Below are 19,205 nucleotides of genomic sequence, written 5' to 3' on the forward strand. Positions count from 1 at the left end.
GTACGAAGTGCTGTGATCCCACTGGTTCCCTTTGTTCCTCTTGTACTAAGGGTGAGATGCTGAATCTCCCCGTGAGTACAGCTCTTCAGCAGGTACTCCCACTGATAGGTGGATATAGGTAGAAAGCCTTGGCTGCTCATGACCACTTCAGGGAGTAGGGTGCTGTTAGGGTAAGGGTGACTGGACAGCTGAGCTAGGGTGGGAGAGGTAGTATCATGGGAATCATCAGCGCTGACTTGGAGCAAGGAGGACTGGTGGGCTCAGGAGGCTGGTAACCTCTCTGAGGATTGAGTGTTCTCCCAACCCTTGGAGGCCCTGGTCTCAGTGTCAAGGGAAAATCCTATGGGATGTCATTGCCAGACAAGGGCTGGGCTCCAGATCTGCCCACCTAGGCATCACTGTGCAGGGCAGAGACTACAAACACCCCTCTTCACCTGCAGCTGTGTTAGGGGCAGGCCGGAACAGGGGTTGGAAAAGGAGAAAAGACTAGGGCAGCAGCATCTCTTCCCCCTGGCAACAGCAGGTCCTTCCAGGAGCAACAGTTTTTACATACCTCCCAGAACCAGGCTCACTGAGCCCCTTGGAGACACCCACACCAGTGCCCCCTCCTCAGGAGTCTCCTAGGCCTTTGGGGCACCCTCCTGAGAACAGAGACCTCCAGACCAGCTGAGCAGTACCCCCTCAGGCCCACAGGGCTTTCCTGCCAGCTAAGAGACCCCAGGACCGGCTCAGCAGTGCCCCCTTCTCAGGGGACTGAGTTTCAGCTCCATGGGAAACTCACTGGAGCTTGTAAGTTGCAATGCTTCCCTTTGTTCCTCTAGGCCTAAGGGTCTAGCTGCTTCCTGCAGGAACTTTCCCATTTCTAAGCTAGATTGACTTAACCTTCTCAGTCCCCCATTAGTCACCTAACACCTAGTTAGCTGTGCTCTGTCTCTTGACCCTGATTGATCAGGCATGGCACCATGCTACACACATATGGACTCCTGGTAGATGCTCACAGAGAACATTTCTTCCTCTCTGGGTTTGGGAAACCGAGGTCCATTGCCCAGGGAGAGCTGAGGCTGGACTGCCCAGGGCAGTTCTGCCCCACCTGCTGCTGGTCCATTCCCTCAGTGTAAACCGGAAGCTTGGTATAGCGGCGGTCCCACACGCGGGGTAGGTGATGCTAGGAGCCACCTCTGTCAGGGTGAAGAGGGGTGTTGTGGAGAGGAACTCGCACAGGAACCATGTGGTTGCAGAGGGAGCACACCAGCCCAGCACTGTGGGGGTCGGAGGGTGAGGAGTGAAGGACGCACAGGTGGGGAGGCACTGAGTGGGTGGAGACCCAGTTTCCATCTACTGTTTATTGGACACCTACAGTGGCCAAGCCCTGGGCGGACCTGCTTATACTTATGTAATCGCCAGCCTCACAACAACCAGGTGAGGTAGGTGTTCTGACCAGGGCAGAGACTGCGTCCCGACTGGAGCTACTCGGCGCTGTGGATGCGCTGGTGCTGAATGAGCTTGGTGCTCTGGTGGAAGCGGCGGCCACAGTCCTGGCAGGCGAAGGGCTTCTCTCGTCGGTGGGTGCGCAGATGCTGCGTGAGTGTGGGCCGCTGGCGGAAGGCCTTGCCACACTCAGGGCATGCATAGGGCCGTTCGCCCGTGTGGATGCGCCGGTGTTGGGTGAGGTTGGCGTGCTGCCGAAAGCTCTGGCCGCACTCGGGGCAGGCGAAGGGCCGTTCGCCCGTGTGGATGCGCTGGTGCTCTGTGAGCCGCGAGACCTGCGTGAAGCCCAGGCCGCACTCGCCGCAGTGGTAGGGCTTCTCGCCCGTGTGTGTCCTCTGATGACGCGTGAGCTTGAGGCGCTGGCTGAAGCGCTGGCCACACTCGGGGCAGGCAAAGGGTTTCTCGCCTGTGTGTACGCGGAGGTGCTGCGTGAGCGTGGGCCGCTGGCGGAAGGCCTTGCCACACTCGGCGCAGGCGAAGGGTCGCTCCCCGGTGTGGATGCGCCTGTGCTGCGTGAGGTTGGAGCGCTGCCGGAAGCTCTGGCCGCACTCGGCACAGGCGAACGGCCGCTCGCCACTGTGCACGCGCCGGTGCTGCAGCAGCACTGAGCGGCGGCCGAAGCGCTCGCCGCACTCGACGCAGCCGAAGGACTTATCGCCCGTGTGTACTGCCTGGTGTTCCAGTAGCACGGAGCGCCGCGCGAAGCTCTCGCGGCACTCGCTGCACGGAAAGGGGCCGGGAGGCTCGGGCGCACCAGGAGGGGCCGAGGGCGTAGCGCCAGGGCCCGGAGGATCGCCGTGGATCCGCTGGTGCTGCAGCAAGTTGGAGCGCTGCCGGAAGCTCTGGCCGCACTCAGCGCAACGGAAAGGCTGTTCGCCCGTGTGCACTCTCCGATGCTCTTCCAGGCGCGCGCTGCGCACGAACCCCTGGCCACAGTCGCCGCACACGAACGGCCGCTCCTCGGTGTGCGTAAGCTGGTGGCGCAGCAGGTGCGAGCTGCGGCTGAAGCTGCGGCCGCACTCGCTGCACACGAATGGTCGCTCACCCGTGTGGATCTTCTGGTGCCTCAGCAGGTTGCTGCGTTGGCTGAACACCTTACCACACACGTCGCAACGGCCGCCCCTAACCACCCCACCCCCAGTGCTGGGGCGGCCCCGGCTCCGGCCCCTGGGGGAGCGCCAGCGGGTGGTGACCAGGGCAGGGCCCACACCACGGCAGGGATCCTCCTCCGTGGGGTCCTGCTCACTCCTCAGATCGCTGGGGAGCACAAGCGCATGCGCATAGCCACCTTCGCGGGAGGGTGATTGGATCTGGCCCGAAAGGCCAGCCATGCCGAGGTCCCAGGGGACGTGGAGGTGAGGGCTTACACTACCTGGACCTGCGGAGACGCTGTTCAGCTGCAGCGCAAACCCTGTGTGCACAAGGGGACCATTCATTCATGACAAAATGCCCACCGTGCCCGGACCCACGTCAGCCCTGGGGACACAGTGTGAACTACAGGGACCTGAAACTGACCAATGAGGCAGACGGAGGTGACAAAGGCAGGGGTAGGGATTCCATCTGTACAGCCTTCCCTGATGAGGTGATAATGAGACAGAACCCAGTGCAAGGAGGAAGACTGGGCTTTGTGAAAAAGCTTTCCAGGTCTGATTTAAGTTGGAAAAAATCATTTTTGGAAGGGCTGTAGGGCAAGCGTGGGGGCACTGTCTAGGTGGAAAATGATGGTCTCTGCAAATGCAGGGAAGTGAGTGGGTCTCGAAGGCTGGAGGTAGAGCCAACAACAGTAAGAGGGTGCGAGCTCCTGGATGGTGGTCTAGGGTTTGGATGTGCCTTGCTTGTGATGTCTGTGGGGGCATCTGAGGAACACAGATTTCGTGCAGGCTGTGGGGAAACCTGAGCAAGGGCTCTGGGGCATACACATGGCACACAGAACCCAGGGCCTGCTAGTGATCAACACAGGGGTGGGTGTCTACAGAGGAGAGAAGTCGGTCCCAGCCACACTGTGAGCACTCTAGCGTCTGACGCTGGGAGAAGGACGAGGTATCAGCAACTGCAACTGAGAATCAGGGCCTGGAGAGGGTGGAAAACCTGGAGGAGGTTAAATTAAGAAGACTGAGAGCAGTGAGGGCTTTTAGTGGGTGAGAGAAAATCCATAAGCCGCCAAAGAAAAGTCAGATAATTAGAATACATCAAAGGAAATCAGCAAAAACCACATCAGAGTCAAAAGACAAATGGCTAAAAAATAAAATAAAATTAAAAAAAGGGCAAATGGCAAACTAATAAACTCTCCACAGGCAAAGGGCTAACTAACCTCCTGAGTAAACAGCTACAATAAATCAATAAGAAAGATCAATAACCTCATAGACACACGGGCAAAGGATGTGAACAAGACAGGAAATGTAAGTAATGCTTACATCCCATAAAATATACTCCATCTCCTCCTAGTAAGAAAAATGCACCCTAGGGCTGAAATCATCTGCCATTTCCACACCCCGACTGCAGGGACCCGAGTGTTCCCATGTATTGCTGGTGAGCATAAATGGGAAGACAGTGGCAAAATCCATCAAAACAGCAAATATCCCACACTTTGATCAAGTAATTCCATTTTTAGGTACTTCTTCAACAGTTGTGCTCCTCCTTGTACTAAAGATTACAGGTGTGAGTCACTGCGGGTGTATGTTTTATAGCCCATGTATGTTTTATAGAAGAGGAATGGGGCCGGGCGCGGTGGCTCACGCCTGTAATCCCAGCACTTTGGGAGGCGGAGGCGGGCGGATCACGAGGTCAGGAGATGGAGACCATCCTGGCTGACACGTGAAATCCCGTCTCTACTAAAAATACAAAAAATTAGCTGGGCGTGGTGGCGGGCACCTGTAGTCCCAGCTACACGGGAGGCTGAGGCCGGAGAATGGCGTGAACCCGGGAGGCGGAGCTTGCAGTGGGCCGAGATGGCGCCACTGCACTCCAGCCTGGGCGACAGAGGGAAACTCAAAAAAAAAAAAAAAAAAAAAAAAAAAAAAAAAAAGAAGAGGAATGGGCCAGGCGCAGTGGCTCACGCCTGTGATCCCAGCACTTTGGGAGGCCAAGGTGGGTGGATCGCCTGAGGTCGGGAGTTCGAGACCAGCCTGACCAACATGAAGAAACCCCGTCTCTATTGAAAAAAATACAAAATTAGCCAGGTGTGGTGGTGCATGACTGTAATCCCAGCTACTTGGGAGGCTAAGGCAGGAGAATTGCTTGAACTGGGAGGCAGAGGTTGTGGTGAGCCGAGATTGTGCCATTGCACTCCAGCCTGGGCAGCAAGAGCGAAACTCCATCTTAAAAAAAAGGAATGGGCCGGGCGCGGTGGCTCAAGCCTGTAATCCCAGCACTTTGGGAGGCCGAGACGGGCGGATCACGAGGTCAGGAGATCAAGACCATCCTGGCTAACACGGTGAAACCCCGTCTCTACTAAAAAATACAAAAATCTAGCCGGGCGAGGTAGCGGCGCCTGTAGTCCCAGCTACTCAGGAGGCTGAGGCAGGAGAATGGCGTGAACCCGGGAGGCGGAGCTTGCAGTGAGCTGAGATCCGGCCACTGCACTCCAGCCTGGGCCACAGAGCGAGACTCCGCCAAAAAAAAAAAAAAAAAAAAAAAAAAAAAAAAAAAGGAATGAATCTGTGTCTGTAAATGTCTTTGCTTCTGTATGTACAGAATCTTTTTTTTTTTTTTTTTTTTTTTTTGAGGCGGAGTCTCGCTCTGTTGCCCAGGCTGGAGTGCAGTGGCGCGATCTCGGCTCACTGCAAGCTCCGCCTCCCGGGTTCCCGCCATTCTCCTGCCTCAGCCTCCCGAGTAGCTGGGACTACAGGCGCCGCCACCACGCCCGGCTAATTTTTTTTTTTTGTATTTTTAGTGGAGACGGGGTTTCATTGTGTTAGCCAGGATGGTCTCGATCTCCTGACCTCGTGATCCGCCCGTCTCGGCCTCCCAAAGTGCTGGGATTACAGGCTTGAGCCACCGCGCCCGGCCTGTACAGAATCTTTTTAGAAAGACACATAAGAAACAAGCAATGTTGGCTGCTGGAGAGTAGGACTGTGTGGCACAGGCAAGGAAGGGGCATTCCACTGTATACTGTCTTGTGCCTTTTGAAATCCTAACATATGAATGTATTAGCTATTCAGAATGTTCTGAAGAAGACATAAAAAAGACCTCTCTGAGCCAGGTGTGGTGGCTTAAACCTATAATTGCAGCTACTTGGAAAGCTGAAGCAGGAGGATCACTTGAGCTCAGGAGTTTGAGAACAGCCTGGGCAAAATAGCAAAACCCCGTCTCTTTAAATAAAGCAAGACTCCATTTCATAAATAAATAGATAAACCTCTCTTGCTGCAAAGAAAAGGCACAGTTTTATTCCCAAGATTCCTTTTCTTTTTTTGAGACTGGGTCTCACCCCCATTGCCCAGACTGGTGTGCAGTGGCACGATCTCAGTTCACTGCAGCCTTGACTTCCCTGGCTTGGGTGATTCTCCCACCTCAGCCTCCCAAGTAGCTGGGGCTACAGGTACGCGCCACCATGCCAAGCTAGTTTTTTGTATTATTTTTTAGTAGAGATGGGGTTTTGCCATGTTGCCCAGGATGGTGTTGAACTCTTGGACTCAAACAATCCACCTGCCTCGGCCTCCCAAAGTGCTGGGAGTACAGGCATGAGAGACTGCACCTGGCTAAGAAGATTCTACAAACTCAGGAGTTGGAGGCACCTGGTACCCCTGGCCATGTAGGTGAATGGGCAGGGCACCAGCCAGGCTGGAGAGGCTGTTTCAGAAGCAGATGCTGGGCAGGGCTGCTGCTGTGGGCTCTGTCCGCACAGAATTCTGAGCCAACAGTATGTACTGCCATGATTGACTTCTGGATTTCTTCTCCCATCCTGGCAGAAGGCTATGTTAAGGGTGAGAAACCATACTGAGAAAGTCAGGGTTGTTAGGTAAACAGTCCCATTGGACGCTGAGATGTCAATCTCTCTCCCAAGGATGCTGACAGGAGGCTGAAGGTACCTTCCTGTAGGATGCAGACGATGGAATGAAACATGCTTACAGTGGAGAGTGCCCCCAAACTGGCCTAGCCACATTGCCCTATGGATCTGTTTGCAGTATGCACTCATACTCAAGCTGTTTGCTCACATTCCCTAAGAAAAGGGTCTCCTTGGGGAGTGGGGTTCCCCCATGTCCCTTCCAGCCAGTAATCCCCACATCTACCTGCTCAGAGCTGTCAGCCAGATTTGTGTTGCCCCTCTCTTGCATATAAGCCAACAACTAGGAAAGAATAGAGACCACACTGTTTTTTTAAAAAAGTTACTGCTGTTCTCAGAGAAATAAGGATAGACATTACAAGTGAAAGAACAGGAGGCAGCTAAAAAGATGAACATTCAGAGAATGAAAACACTCTTGGAAATTAAAAATATGCTAGAAGAGGCCAGATGAAGTAGCTCATGCCTGTAATCCCAGAACTCTGGGAGGCTGAGGTGAGACAATCACTTGAGGCCAGGAATTTAAGACCAGCCCTGGAAACATAGTGAGAACCTGTTTCTACAAAAAAATAAAAAAATTAAAAATGAGGCAAGTACAGTGACACATGCCTGCAGTCCCAGCTACTTGGGAGGCTGAGGCAAGAGGATCACTTGAACCCAGGAGTTCGAGGTTACAGTGAGTTATGATGGTACCACTGTGCTCTAGTCTGTGTGAAAGACTAGACCCTAAAAAAAAAAAAAAAAGCTACCAGAAATGAAAATGTTAAGAAGGTCTGAAAGATACAAGTGAGGAAATTTCCTGGGAAATAGAGTAGAAAGACGAAGGAATGGAAAATTGGAGTGAAAAGAACATAAAAGGATTAATCCTAGAGGCCAACAGCCAAGTAACAGGCATCCCAGAAACAGGGAACAGAACAATAGAATGGAAGGAAATAAACATTTGAAGGCAGTTTCTCAGAACTGAGAGATGTGAATTTCAAACTGAAAAGGCTCACCAACAATAGTAATCAAAAAGGTTTGTGACTGTATTAATAAAAAGAATTCTTCCAGCCAAACTTCAATCTAATGTTGAGGGTTAGACGATGTGTTTCAGATATGGGACATCTCAGAATTTTATCTCCTACACCAGAACACCCAGAAAGCTCCACCAAAACAAAGGTGTGAACTAAGAAAGAGGAGACCCTGGGTCTGAGGAACAGGAAGGAACAGAACAGAAGATGGGGTGTGGGGGAACCTGGATGATGCCAGACAAAGGTGGTGGCTAAGAGGTAGATGGCAGGGGGCCTCTGGCCTGTAATGCCCGCATGATTGGGCAGGATTCCTATCCTGTGTCAAGGTCCCTCCTGCCCACCTGCTCTGTCTACTAACCTGCTGTCCTTGTCAGGTCCCAACCCTACCTGTCCTGATGCCTGATCAGCAGGATGCAAGCCCAGGAGGCCATCCAAGATACCAGGACTGGGAGAGAATATGGGTACGGGGAATACAGGCCCTACTTGCAAAAGATTTTACTGGGGTGGGGAGTTTCTAGAAAGTAGAGGGACTGTGGGATCAGTGGTAGTGGTGGGTGGCTTTTTTTGAGGACAGAAGATGCTAGAGGAGGTTGAACCTTACATGGGATGATCTAGGGAACGGGGAAACTTGGAGATACTGGAGTGAGAGGGCTGCCTGCATAGGGCGAGGAGTGGGGTTAGCGGAGATCGTGCTGTCCATGCAGAGGGCCTAGTCCCACCACACCCCATCTCACTTACCTGGGGAGAAGATGTCCCCAGCTTCCTCATGCCACAGGGCCCTGGGGTGCTCCCTCCATGGGGGACCCTCAGGCCCAGTGTTACTGTGGGGAAAGTCCTGGTCCAGCACTGTCCCACATCCCTGAAATCACAGTGGTCACTGCTCATCTGTGCCTGGCTGGGCTCAGGGAGCAACCCCCAGGGAAAGGAGGAGAACATGGACCTGGGCAGGACTTACCTGGGCCTCCTCAGGCAGGAGGGTGGGTACAGACTCCTGGGTGGCAGCTAGAGGCCCAGACTCCAGGAAATCTAGAGAGGAAAACTGATCAGGCAGCCTGAGCGAGTTTCCACCCCACTGCCCTTCTTAGTGGTGTGCCAGGTGCTGGGATGCAGAGAGGTGGGATTCCTGGTTGTGGGCTTGGGTTGGGGAGGGCAGTGCAGGGTAGCTGAGGGCCCAGCTTAGGGGCTGGGTGAAGCAGAGTACCCTGGAAGGCCAGGGGTTGAGCTGCAGTGGGATGAGATGGGCTTAGGTCTGTGCCCCTGTAGCCTTATGTGAACCATGTGGCAAGATGGTCAGCGGGTATCAGAGGTATTGTACAGGGGTCCACACAGGAATGGCAGGGTGTGAGCAGCTAGTTCAGGTGCCCTGCCTGGGAGGTGAAAGGGGTCATACCCCTAACACTACGAGGTCATCCCTCAGCAGCTCCTAATTATACCAAGGCCTACTGTCTGTTCCCCAGTGAAAAGCAGATATTGCCTAACGGATCTCCTTGGGGACTGAACACCACAAGGCATCAGTGCTGGGAAACCCCAACAGCCTGCTCCATGCCAGGGGGTTCATGGGTACAGGGCTGTGGCAGTCAGGCTTGGTTTGTGAGGGGTAGTGACAGTGCTGGCTGCAGTGGAGGGGAGACATTACTGGGTGGAATGTGGAGGCTACTGGCACATGGAAACCATTCCATTTATGACAAACCTGGCCCAGTGGACTTCAGACTGACTGCTCAGGCCAGGCTCCCTGGCCCACCCAACCAGACCTTAGGTGCTGCCCACACTGCATGCTCTCACCTGAGTCCTCTGTAACCTCTGGTTCCTCTTTCACCTGCAGGCCCAGTGGTGCTTCCTGCATAGTCCTAGGAGGTGTCTTGGGCACAGGCTCTGGAGTTGGAGGCTCAGTTTGAGGTAGGGGCTGGAAACTGGAGGGCTCCATCTTCTCTGATAGGACCTCCTGGCCCTGCACCTGGACTGTGACCTGGGGAGATGCCCCCACCATCAGAGGTCCTACCAGAGAGTAAGGCTGGCCGCAAATCTCACTGTAGGATCCCAGGGGCCCGCCTTGTAAATACCTACTGACTAGGTCCTCCAAGGACCCACATCCCCTAGTCCCTGAGCAAAGAACAAAGGGACCACCTGCAGTCCCTCCCCTGCTGTGACACCCAGACCCTTGCAGTACCTTCCCCATATCCCCCTAGCCTGCAGCTCCTATGTCCATGTGACTGCAGGTGATGCAGGAATGGGCTGCAGAGTCTGGCCCTGGAATCCCTTTGCCCTGGGCAGCCTTGCACAGGGTCTCTGTTGCAGGTGGCCACTTCTGTACCACAAGGGAGAATGTGTGTCTGGCAAAGCATGGTGCTACCCAGGGTGAGGCAGAGCTGGATGATGCTCCAGTCCTGAACCCCATTCATGGTCACTCACTCACCCATCTCCGGGGTTCGCCCGGCTCCCGGCGCAGCCCATCTACTAGGGCAGCAGCCTCCTCGGGGCTGCCTGGCCGCTGCCCCTGCATACGGGCCTGGATCTCAGGGGGCAGTGCGCCCAGGAACTGCTCCAGCACCAACAGCTCCAGCATTTGCTCCTTGGAGCGTACCTCTGGACGCAGCCACTGGCGACACAGCTCTCGGAGCTGGGCCAGGGCCTCTTGGGGCCCTGTGGCCTCCTCATAGCGGAAGCACCGGAAACGCAGGCGTGCAGCTTCAGGGCCTGGGTCCCATAGGGCAGCCTCACCCTCCTCCTCAGAGTCCTCTAGCTTCACCATGACAGGCCCCTCCTCTTCTGGGGGTGCTCGGTCTGGGGAGCCCAGCACCGCAGGCCTCATAGAGGGTACCAGGTCAGGTATCTGAGGCCAGTGTCTGCCCCTGGTGAAGAAATAGGATGAGGCTGTTGCAACAGGAGTAGACAGTGAATGCTTCACTACCTAGTCTATCCTGTACTGTTTGATCCTCAGACCTACCCCATGTGGAAGACAGATGAGGAAAGCAGCAAAGAAAGGCCATTCACACCCCACAGACTTACGCAGCTGGAAGCCCTCCCTTAGCCACCTGTATCCCTGGTCTTCACTTGGGCCTGTGCAAAGTCTCTGATAGTCTCCCTGCTCCAAACACAGGCTTTTTTCTTTTTTTTTCCTTTGTGACAGGGTGTCACTCTGTCGCCCAGGCTGAAGTGCTGTGGTGAGATCATGCGTCACTGCAGCCTTGACCTCCCAGGCTCCAGAGATCATCCCACCTCAGCCTCCCAAGTAGCTGAGACAACAGGTGTGTGCCACGACATCCGGCTAATTTCTTAGTTTTTCTGTAGGGATGGGATCTTACTATGTTGGCCAGGCTGTTCTTGAACTCCTGGGCTCAAGCAGATGATCCTCTTGCCCTGACCTCCCAAAGTGCTGGGCCTTACAGGTTTGTTCCACCATGCTGGCCCACAGGCTGTTTTTTAGGTCTAGAAGACACTTCTCTCCCCTGTATCCTTTCCTTCTTCTACATGTGCAACCTCATTCCTGCGCTGCAGCTCTCTCTTTTACCAGGTGGATGGCATCTATACACCTACAGCCTGGGCATCAGCATCACTGATGGCATCTCCCCCCACCCAACACCAGCCCTCACTTCACCTTCTACTCTCTCATTTACTTAGATTTGGCTCCTCACTTGGGCCTCACCATCATTCCCCTCCCAGCCTGGAAGCCTCGCTCCATCTAATCCTTCATGTCAACCTGTGCAGTCACCTGTATGGCTCAGCCCCAAGGCAGCACCCTCTCTCCCTACTCAGTCTCATCTTCTGAGCCCAACATCACACTACACAATGCCCCATCTCAGCTTCATGATTTAGGTGGGGTTGGAAGAGGATGGGGGAGCTTCGCAAGGGGTGGGGGTGGGGGTCGGCAAAGGCTCCAAGACCGCTGGAATAGGAGCCTCCAAGGAAGTCCCGAGATTCTGATTCCGCCCATCTTCAGGTCACTGTGCCTTTGAGAACTTGTTTCCGCATCTGCAAGTGGGGCTGACCTCCCTCCTCGCGCTGTTCCTTCTGCAGCTGCGGCTTTGTGAAGGAATCTGCGTTTATGAAGGGGATGGCGCCGCAGAATCATCCCCCCGTGGGTGGCATTGATTTCGAGGGTCGCCTGATCCTGGGGGCCAAGCCTCCACTCTTCAAGGTGCCAAGTCAACCTGAAACCCTGGGAGAAACTTGGGTCATAGCCAAGATGGTAGGTACCTACGGAGGGTTCCGAAATACACTTCCCAGAAGTCCAGGCGGCAACTTCCGTTCCAGCGTGCCAAGGTAGGTCGTGAAGACGCCTAGGCAGCCGGGGGCGGGGCTCCCAAAGCCTGTCGTCGTGGCAACCAGTAGTGATTGACAAGCCTCTCGCTCTAGCCCTGGGCGCTCCCGTAAGGAGTGCCCGGATTCCTTCCCTGCGCTCCCGGTCTCGCTGGGCAGCCGGAATCCCTGAGTCTGCAGCCACCACCCCGGTCCCCACCCTAGCCCTCCCGGTTAAGAGGACCCCCGCCCTCACCTCGGCGCTCAGCGAGCCGCTCCGCGCTCCTGAGCACGCGCAGTCTTCGACTTTCCCACCCGCTGGACTACGTCTCCCAGGATGCTCCGCGCACCAGCTCGAGCGCCTCCTTGCCCTTCCCCTACCCTCGCCTCGGTTTCTACACCCTCTCCTCCCGTCCCCTAGCGGTGGTCGCAATCATCAGGTCACGCTCCTGGCCGCTTCTTCCCATGCTCCCCGCCTCGAATCCGTGCGTCGACATGCGCAAGCCTCTCGGGGAAAACAGACTGCAGTACCGCCTTCCAGATCGCGCATGCCCCCCACCACATTTTCCGCAATTCTCTACGGGCCTTCCTGAGATTAGCAGGGTCCTGCACCAATCACGGCCGTCATTGGAACGCCGTTGGCGCCCCACCGCGTCTCCATGGCAACTCCCTGCAGGAAGGGGCCTCTGCTACTTCCTAGGCCGCAAAATGGAGAAAGGCTTGGCCCGATGCTTTCCGGGAGACGTAGTCGGCAGGGTCCTTCGTGTGCACGTGCGTGCGCGGCGCGATTACGTTCCTCTGTGATCATGGGCGAGGGGCGGGCCCTGAACGTCTCCATGGTAACCTGGGGACCTGACCCGACATCGCCTGGGCAAGCCGGAGACGTGGCGGGCGTTGGAAATGCAATGGGACATGTGGGATGAGGAGGTGGGGAGGGGTACTGGGTCAGAGAGATGCCGATCGATAGAAACAGCGAGGAAAGACAGACAGAGAGACCAGAGACTCAAGGGCAAGGAGAGACGAAGGACAGGCGGGAGGAAGAGAGACAGAGACAGACCCACAGCCTGGGAGGGCCGGAGACTCGACGCGAGGAGAGACAGTGAAAATAAGTGAACAAACATAGAAACACGGGTCCAAGTTATAAGAGGGCTGAGTGGATCAGAGGGTTAGGACCGGGCAAACTGGTGTCAGAACAGTTAGCAAGAGAGAGGCAGATCAGAAAGGGATGCAGATGAAAGACACACAAAGAAACGCAGAATGGGTTCACAGAGACAAGAAATGCAGATATCCAGACTCACGAGGCAGACAAGAAGGGAGAGGGACAGAGACAAGAAGGGAGAAAAGGGATAGATATTAGAGATACAGTAAGATGGACTGACAGTTTTCAAAGACCTAGAGAAAGATGACAGCACCAAGAGAAGGAGAATCAGAAGTAGAACTGTTAGGAAAACTTAGGAGTCCAGATGCTGTCCAGTTAGATGCTACCTTGTAAAGGCTGATAGATTGCAAATGCTTTCTGCCCATTGTATCGCTTTGTAGCCCACTAAGCAGTTTTGTATCCGACTTCGTACTTTTATTTCTTTTTTTTTTTGTTTTGTTTTTTGACGGAGCCTCGCTGTCGCCAGATCTCGGCTTACTGCAACTCCACCTCCCGGGTTCAAGTGATTCTCCTGCCTCAGCCTCCCGAGTAGCTGGGACTACGGGCGCGCACCACTACACCCAGCTAATTTTTGTATTTTTAGTAGAGACGGGATGGCATCATGTTGGCCAGGATGGTCTCGATCTCTTGACCTCGTAATCCGCCCGCCTCGGCCTCCCAAAGTGCTGGGATTACAGGAGTGAGCCACCGCGCCCCGCCGACTTTCTTTTTTTTTTTTTTTTTGGCAGTCTCACTCTGTCGCCCAGGCTGGAGTGCAGTGGTGCAATCTCGGCTCACTGCAACCTCCCTCTCCCAGGTTCAAGCGATTCTCCTGCCTCAGCCTCCCGAGTAGCTGGGACTACAGGCTGCTCCACCACACCCGGCTGATTTTTGTACTTTTAGTAGAGATGGGGTTTTACCATGTTGGCCAGACTGGTCTAGAACTCCAGACCTCGGGTGATCCGCCTGCCTCGGCCTCCCAAATTGCTGGAATTACAGGTGTGAGCCACCGCGGCCGGCCAGTGTTCATTCTTTCTTTCCTATCTTCCTAGAATCATCTTGCTGGTTCCCTCAGTACGATAAATAAATCTTTGACACATGCTCACTGAGAGTCATGTCTTTAACCGTTTTGAAATTATATTTGGCAGTCTGAAGGGAACCTGTTCTCCGGGCTAGCGGACAAACAGGGAAAAAGAAAATAGTGACACATACCCAGGAAAGGGAGGAAGGGAGGGTGATGTCAGACAAAGACATTAGGCGGCGAGAAAGTCAGCCTTTGGTCCGAAACAGTTTCTGGCGCCCCTGCCTGGACTCTGTACGGTGCAGCCTCGTTGCCAAACTACGTTTTCCGGCAGGCCCCGGGGCGCCGGGCGCCGAGCGGAGAGCGTCGCAAGGGGCGGGCCTGACGCAGCCTCCTCGGTGCCCGGCCGTCGCCAGGCAACCTTCCCCCTTCGCGGCCGAGACTGAGCCTGGGCTCGGCCTCCTCCGGGAAACTGCGCTGAAGTGCGCTGTGAGGCGGGGCGATGGAGAAGGGCCGAAGCCCCCTCAGGCCCAGCTAAAGCAGACGGCTCGCACTGCGACCCGAAGGTGAGGGTGATCGGCCGCGCTGGGGCCCGGCTTCGGGGGCAGGAGTTGCGGCCCTTCCGCTTGGTTCGGTCCGGGAACTGGGATATGAGGCCACTGCGTGCACAGCTGGCACGCACCCGAGTGGGTCAGTGGGAGCCATCGTTGGCCCCGCGGTTCTCTGGGAAATGTAGACCCGCTAGGCGGGACGGTACCCGCCTCAGGCCATACTGCGCAGGTGCTGATCTGAGTCTGGGTCCCTCCTGGGTCGAGGAGTTCTTTGACCCAGATCTTCGTGGAGGCGTGTTCGCCCGGCCCTAAGGTCCCTTGCGGGCCTCCTCGGCCTTACAGCGCTTGTCCGCTGTTCGTACCCCTTCCCTCCTCTGTCTTGGAAATGTAGTCTCGAGGGAGGAGCTTGGTCATCCACCCAGACTTCGTGAGGCCCCCGAGCTTGGGGCTGCCTGTTGAGAGTGGGAGGGAGAGGGTGAGTGAATGTGTGGGTGAATTAATTTACAATTATGGGAGAGCAGGCAAAGGTATTAATGTGGGAGAGAGAAGGGTGGGCCCAAGAGTGGTTCAGATTTCGGTGCTTTCCCCAGGCTTGAACCTTCCCCAGTCCACCCGCCTTTCCCTGTGTCCCTAGCTGAAGGCCCTGTGGGCTGTGCCTCCTTGTTTCAAGGCAGGTGCGTGGTCCATGGAGGTACTCATCATAGGTGTAGTCACTCCACAAACAGAATGGTCAGGCCGCATTTGTTCATGTCTTTTTTTTTTTTTCTTCCTTCCTTCTTTCCTTCCTTCCCTCCCTCCCTCCCTCCCTCCTTTCCTTCCTTTCTTCTTTTTTTTTTTTTTTTGAGACGGAGTCTTGCTCTGTCGCCCAGGCTGGAGTGCAGTGGCGCGATCTCGGCTCACTGCAACGTCTGCCTCCCGGATTCAACCAGTTCTCCGGTGTCAGCCCCCCAAGTAGCTGGGATTACAGGCACACGCCACTATGCCGGGCTAACTTTTTTTTTTTTTTTTTGGAGACTGAGTCTTGCTCTTGTCGCCCAGGCTGGAGTGCAATGGTAGGATCTTGGCTCACTGCAACCTCTGCCTCGCCTCCCTGGTTCAACCTATTCTCCTGCCTCAGTCTCCTGAGTAGCTGGGATTACAGGCACCCACAACCACGCCCGGCTAATTTTTGTAGTTTTAGTAGAGACATGGTTTCGCCATGTTGGCCAGGCTGGTCTCGAACTTCCGACCTCGTGATCTGCCCGCCTCAGCCTCCCAAGTGCTGGGATTACAGGCATGAGCCACCGTGCCTGGCCTGTTTCTGTTTTTCACACGCACAATTAAAAAAAAAAATCTGTTTTGACCAGGTATTACATTCACATGGTTCAAAATGTAAAAGCGATAAGGTGAGACAGACACACAATAAATAAATAAATACGGCGGGGGATGGCCCTCTCTCATAAGGTTGTGTTTGAAAAGAACTGCAGAAGGTGAGGGGAAAAGCCATGCAGATAACAGGGAAGAGCACCTGCTTTGGGCCAAAGGAACCACAGGAACAAAAGCCCCTTTGTAGCTGGCACAGTGGCTCACGCCTGTAATCCCAAACTTTGGGAGGCTGAGGTGGGTGGATCACTTGAGGTCAGGAGTTTGAGACCAGCCTGGCCAACATGGTGAAACCCTGTCTCTACTGAAAATACAAAAATCAGCTGGGCATGGTGGCACACACCAGTAGTCCCACCTACTTGGGAAGCTGAGGCAGGAGAATTGCTTGAACCTGGGAGGCAGAAGTTGCAGTTAGCCAAGACTGCGCCATTGCATTCCAGCCTGGAGGGCAGAACGAGACTCAATCTCAGCAAACAATCAAAACAAAAAAAGCCCCTTTGCTCCGTCTGGAGAATGTGGTCAGGAGTGAGCAGAGTAGAGGAGGAGGCTTTGAGTCTTACAAGGGAACCAGTGAGGACTGTGGCTTTTACTTGAAGGCCTGGGAGGGCTCCAGCAGAGGTCAGGATCTGACTTAGGTTCACTGAATCATTCTTGATGTGGTATGGAGAACCATCATCCCCTTCTATCCTTGGGTACTCCACGGTGGTGGTACCAACTAGGGAAGCTCTCTTCTGTGTTAGTTTCTTTCTTTCTTTTTTTTTTTTGAGACGGAGTTTTGCTCTGTCGCCCAGGCTGGAGTGCAGTGGCCGGATCTCAGCTCACAGCAAGCTCCGCCTCCCGGGTTAACGCCATTCTCCCGCCTCAGCCTCCCGAGTAACTGGGAGTACAGGCGCCCGCCACCTCGCCCGGCTAGTTTTTTGTATTTTTTAGTAGAGACGGGGTTTCACCATGTTAGCCAGGATGGTCTCGATCTCCTGACCTCGTGATCCACCCGTTTCGGCCTCCCAAAGTGCTGGGATTACAGGCTTGAGCCACCGCGCCCGGCCTGTGTTAGTTTCTTATTACTGTTGTAATATTACTACGAACTTAGTGGTATGAAGCAACATAAACTTATTATCTTAGAGTCCTAAAGGTCAGAGTCTGAATTCGGTTTTACTAGGCTAAAATCAAGGTATCAGCAAGGCTGGTTTCTTTTGGAAGTTCTGGGTTTCAGTGATCACACAGCCTTCTCCTAAGTCAACTCTTCCTCTGCCTTTTTTTTTTCTTTTCTTTTTTTTTTTCGAGATGGAGTCTTGCTCTGTCCCCGAGGCTGGAGTGCAGTGGCATGATCTTGGCTCACTGCAACCTCTGTCTCCTGACTTCAAGCGATTCTCCTGCCTCAGCCTCCTGAGTAGCTGGGATTACAGGCACGTGCCACCACGCCTGGCTAATTTTTGTAATTTTAGTAGAGATGGGGTTTCACCATGTTGGTCAGGCTGGTCTCGAACTCCTGACCTCATGATCTGCCCGCCTCAGCCTCCCAAAGTGCTGGGATAACAGGTGTGAGCCACCACGCCTGACCCCTCTGCCTCCTCTTATAAGTACCCCTGTGATTATATTTCGGGGCCACTGGAATAACTCAGGATAATCTCCTTATCTTGAGATTAATTTACAGAGTTCCTTTTGCCATGTAAGGTAATTTACTCCTCGTTTCCTGGGATTATGATATGGACATGTTTAGGTGACCTTATTCAGCTTCCCACACTGACATTTGCTGTCTCCAAGTGAGAAGTGTGGAGATGGGTAGTTCACCTCATCCTGCCTGGGAGGTGGCTCAGGATCTTTTGATTCTCTTGGCTTCCTCTTGTGGTTTTAAGAGATTCCTGTGGAGCCCTAAGGAGTTAAGAGAACATGGAAAAATGGGCTTAACTGGCAGGAACAGAAATGGGTAAACAGGAGCAAATGTCCTGAGAAATGGGGTCAGCTGCAAATGGCTCACTTGCACGCGAGCATCATGTCTGCAAGCACTGAACCTGAGCAGCATGACCTTGTAAAACTTCCCTCTTGCTTCTTGGCAGACCGGCTTCCCTCTTCTTCTTCTTCTTTTTTTTTTTTTTTTTGAGACGGAGTCTTGCTCTGTCACCCAGGCTGGAGTGCAGTGGCCGGATCTCAGCTCACTGCAAGCTCCGCCTCCCGGGTTTACGCCGTTCTCCTGCCTCAGCCTCCCGAGTAGCTGGGACTACAGGCGCCCGCCACCTCGCCCGGCTAGTTTTTTTGTATTTTTTAGTAGAGACGGGGTTTCACCGTGTTAGCCGGGATCGTCTCTTGATCTCCTGGCCTCGTGATCCGCCCGTCTCGGCCTCCCAAAGTGCTGGGATTACAGGCTTGAGCCACCGCACCCGGCCTTCTTTTTTTTTTTTTTTTTTTTTTTTGAGACGGAGTCTTGCTCTGTCGCCCAGGCTGGGGTGCAGTGGCCGGATCTCAGCTCACTGCAAGCTCCGCCTCCCGGGTTTACGCCATTCTCCTGCCTCAGCCTCCTGAGTAGCTGGGACTACAGGCGCCCGCCACCTCGCCCGGCTAGTTTTTTGTATTTTTTAGTAGAGATGGGGTTTCACCGTGTTAGCCAGGATGGTCTCGATCTCCTGACCTCGTGATCCACCCGTCTCGGCCTCCCAAAGTGCTGGGATTACAGGCTTGAGCCACCGCGCCCGGCCTCTTTTTTTTTTTTTTGAGACGTAGTCTCACTCTGTTGCCCAGGCTTGAGTGCAGTGGCGCAATCTTGGCTCACTGCAAGCACCGCCTCCTGGGTTCACGCCTTTCTCCTGCCTCAGCCTCCTGAGTAGCTGGGACTACAGGCCCCCGCTACCACGCTCGGCAAATTTTTTTGGATTTTTAGTAGAGACCGGGTTTCACTGTGTTAGCCAGGATGGTCTCAATCTCCTGACCTCGTGATCTGCCCGCCTCGGTCTCCCAAAGTGCTGGGATTACAGCCATGAGCCACTGCGCCCGGCCCCAGGCTTCCCTCTTCTGTCTTGCCTGTTGCTCCCTTGCAACATTTTCTCTCCATTTTCTCTAATACATCTGCCTTTCTAAACTCATTACTGTCTTGGAAGATTCTTTTACCACCTGCATGCCAAGGCCTCAGGTAGCCATTGACCACGACATTTTGGTGGCCCACATAGGGACTCTCCCTACAGGAGACTCTCTCCCCTCTCCCTTCCTACTCGAGATCCCTGGTGGACAGTGTGTAAGTGTGTGGAGACAACTGAAGGTCTCTGGCCAGGGATACACTCTGGTGAAACTGAAAGGTGTCCTGGGAGGCTGAGGCAGGCAGATCACCTGAGGTCAGGAGTTCGAGACCAACCTGACCAACATGAAGAAACCCCGTCTTTACTAAAAATACAAAATTAGCCTGGCATGG

At 54.4% G+C, this 19,205-nt stretch overlaps 1 protein-coding gene across 2 annotated transcripts; it reads right to left on the reverse strand.

The window, feature by feature from the left end:
- Positions 1–1,328: 1,328 nt before the first annotated feature.
- On the reverse strand, positions 1,329–13,353 carry MZF1 (myeloid zinc finger 1). Of its 2 annotated transcripts, none has more exons than XM_050768729.1 (6): positions 11,990–13,353; positions 10,079–10,346; positions 9,280–9,463; positions 8,453–8,523; positions 8,236–8,356; positions 1,329–2,899 (listed from the first exon to the last, which is right to left on the reverse strand). In XM_050768729.1, the coding sequence occupies exons 2-6, from the start codon at positions 10,304–10,306 to the stop codon at positions 1,467–1,469; spliced, it is 2,037 nt and encodes a 678-aa protein (XP_050624686.1). In that variant the 5' UTR covers positions 10,307–10,346; positions 11,990–13,353; the 3' UTR covers positions 1,329–1,466. The 2 variants fall into 2 exon arrangements, with proteins under 2 accessions (XP_050624686.1, XP_050624685.1); XM_050768728.1 differs by having other exon boundaries at positions 9,911–10,346.
- Positions 13,354–19,205: the final 5,852 nt, after the last annotated feature.

This window comes from Macaca thibetana, chromosome 19 (assembly GCF_024542745.1).
Source record: "Macaca thibetana thibetana isolate TM-01 chromosome 19, ASM2454274v1, whole genome shotgun sequence".
Classification (NCBI taxonomy): domain Eukaryota; kingdom Metazoa; phylum Chordata; class Mammalia; order Primates; family Cercopithecidae; genus Macaca; species Macaca thibetana.

Coding starts and splice junctions, on each gene's coding strand:
- MZF1 (XM_050768728.1), bottom strand. CDS start 10,306: ATGAGGCCTGCGGTGCTGGGCTCCCCAGACCGAGCACCCCCAGAAGAG. Junction 8,524..9,279: donor AGAGGTTACAGAGGACTCAG/GTGAGAGCATGC, acceptor TTTCCTCTCTAG/ATTTCCTGGAGTCTGGGCCT. Junction 2,900..8,235: donor TGGGGACATCTTCTCCCCAG/GTAAGTGAGATG, acceptor TTGTGCACACAG/GGTTTGCGCTGCAGCTGAAC.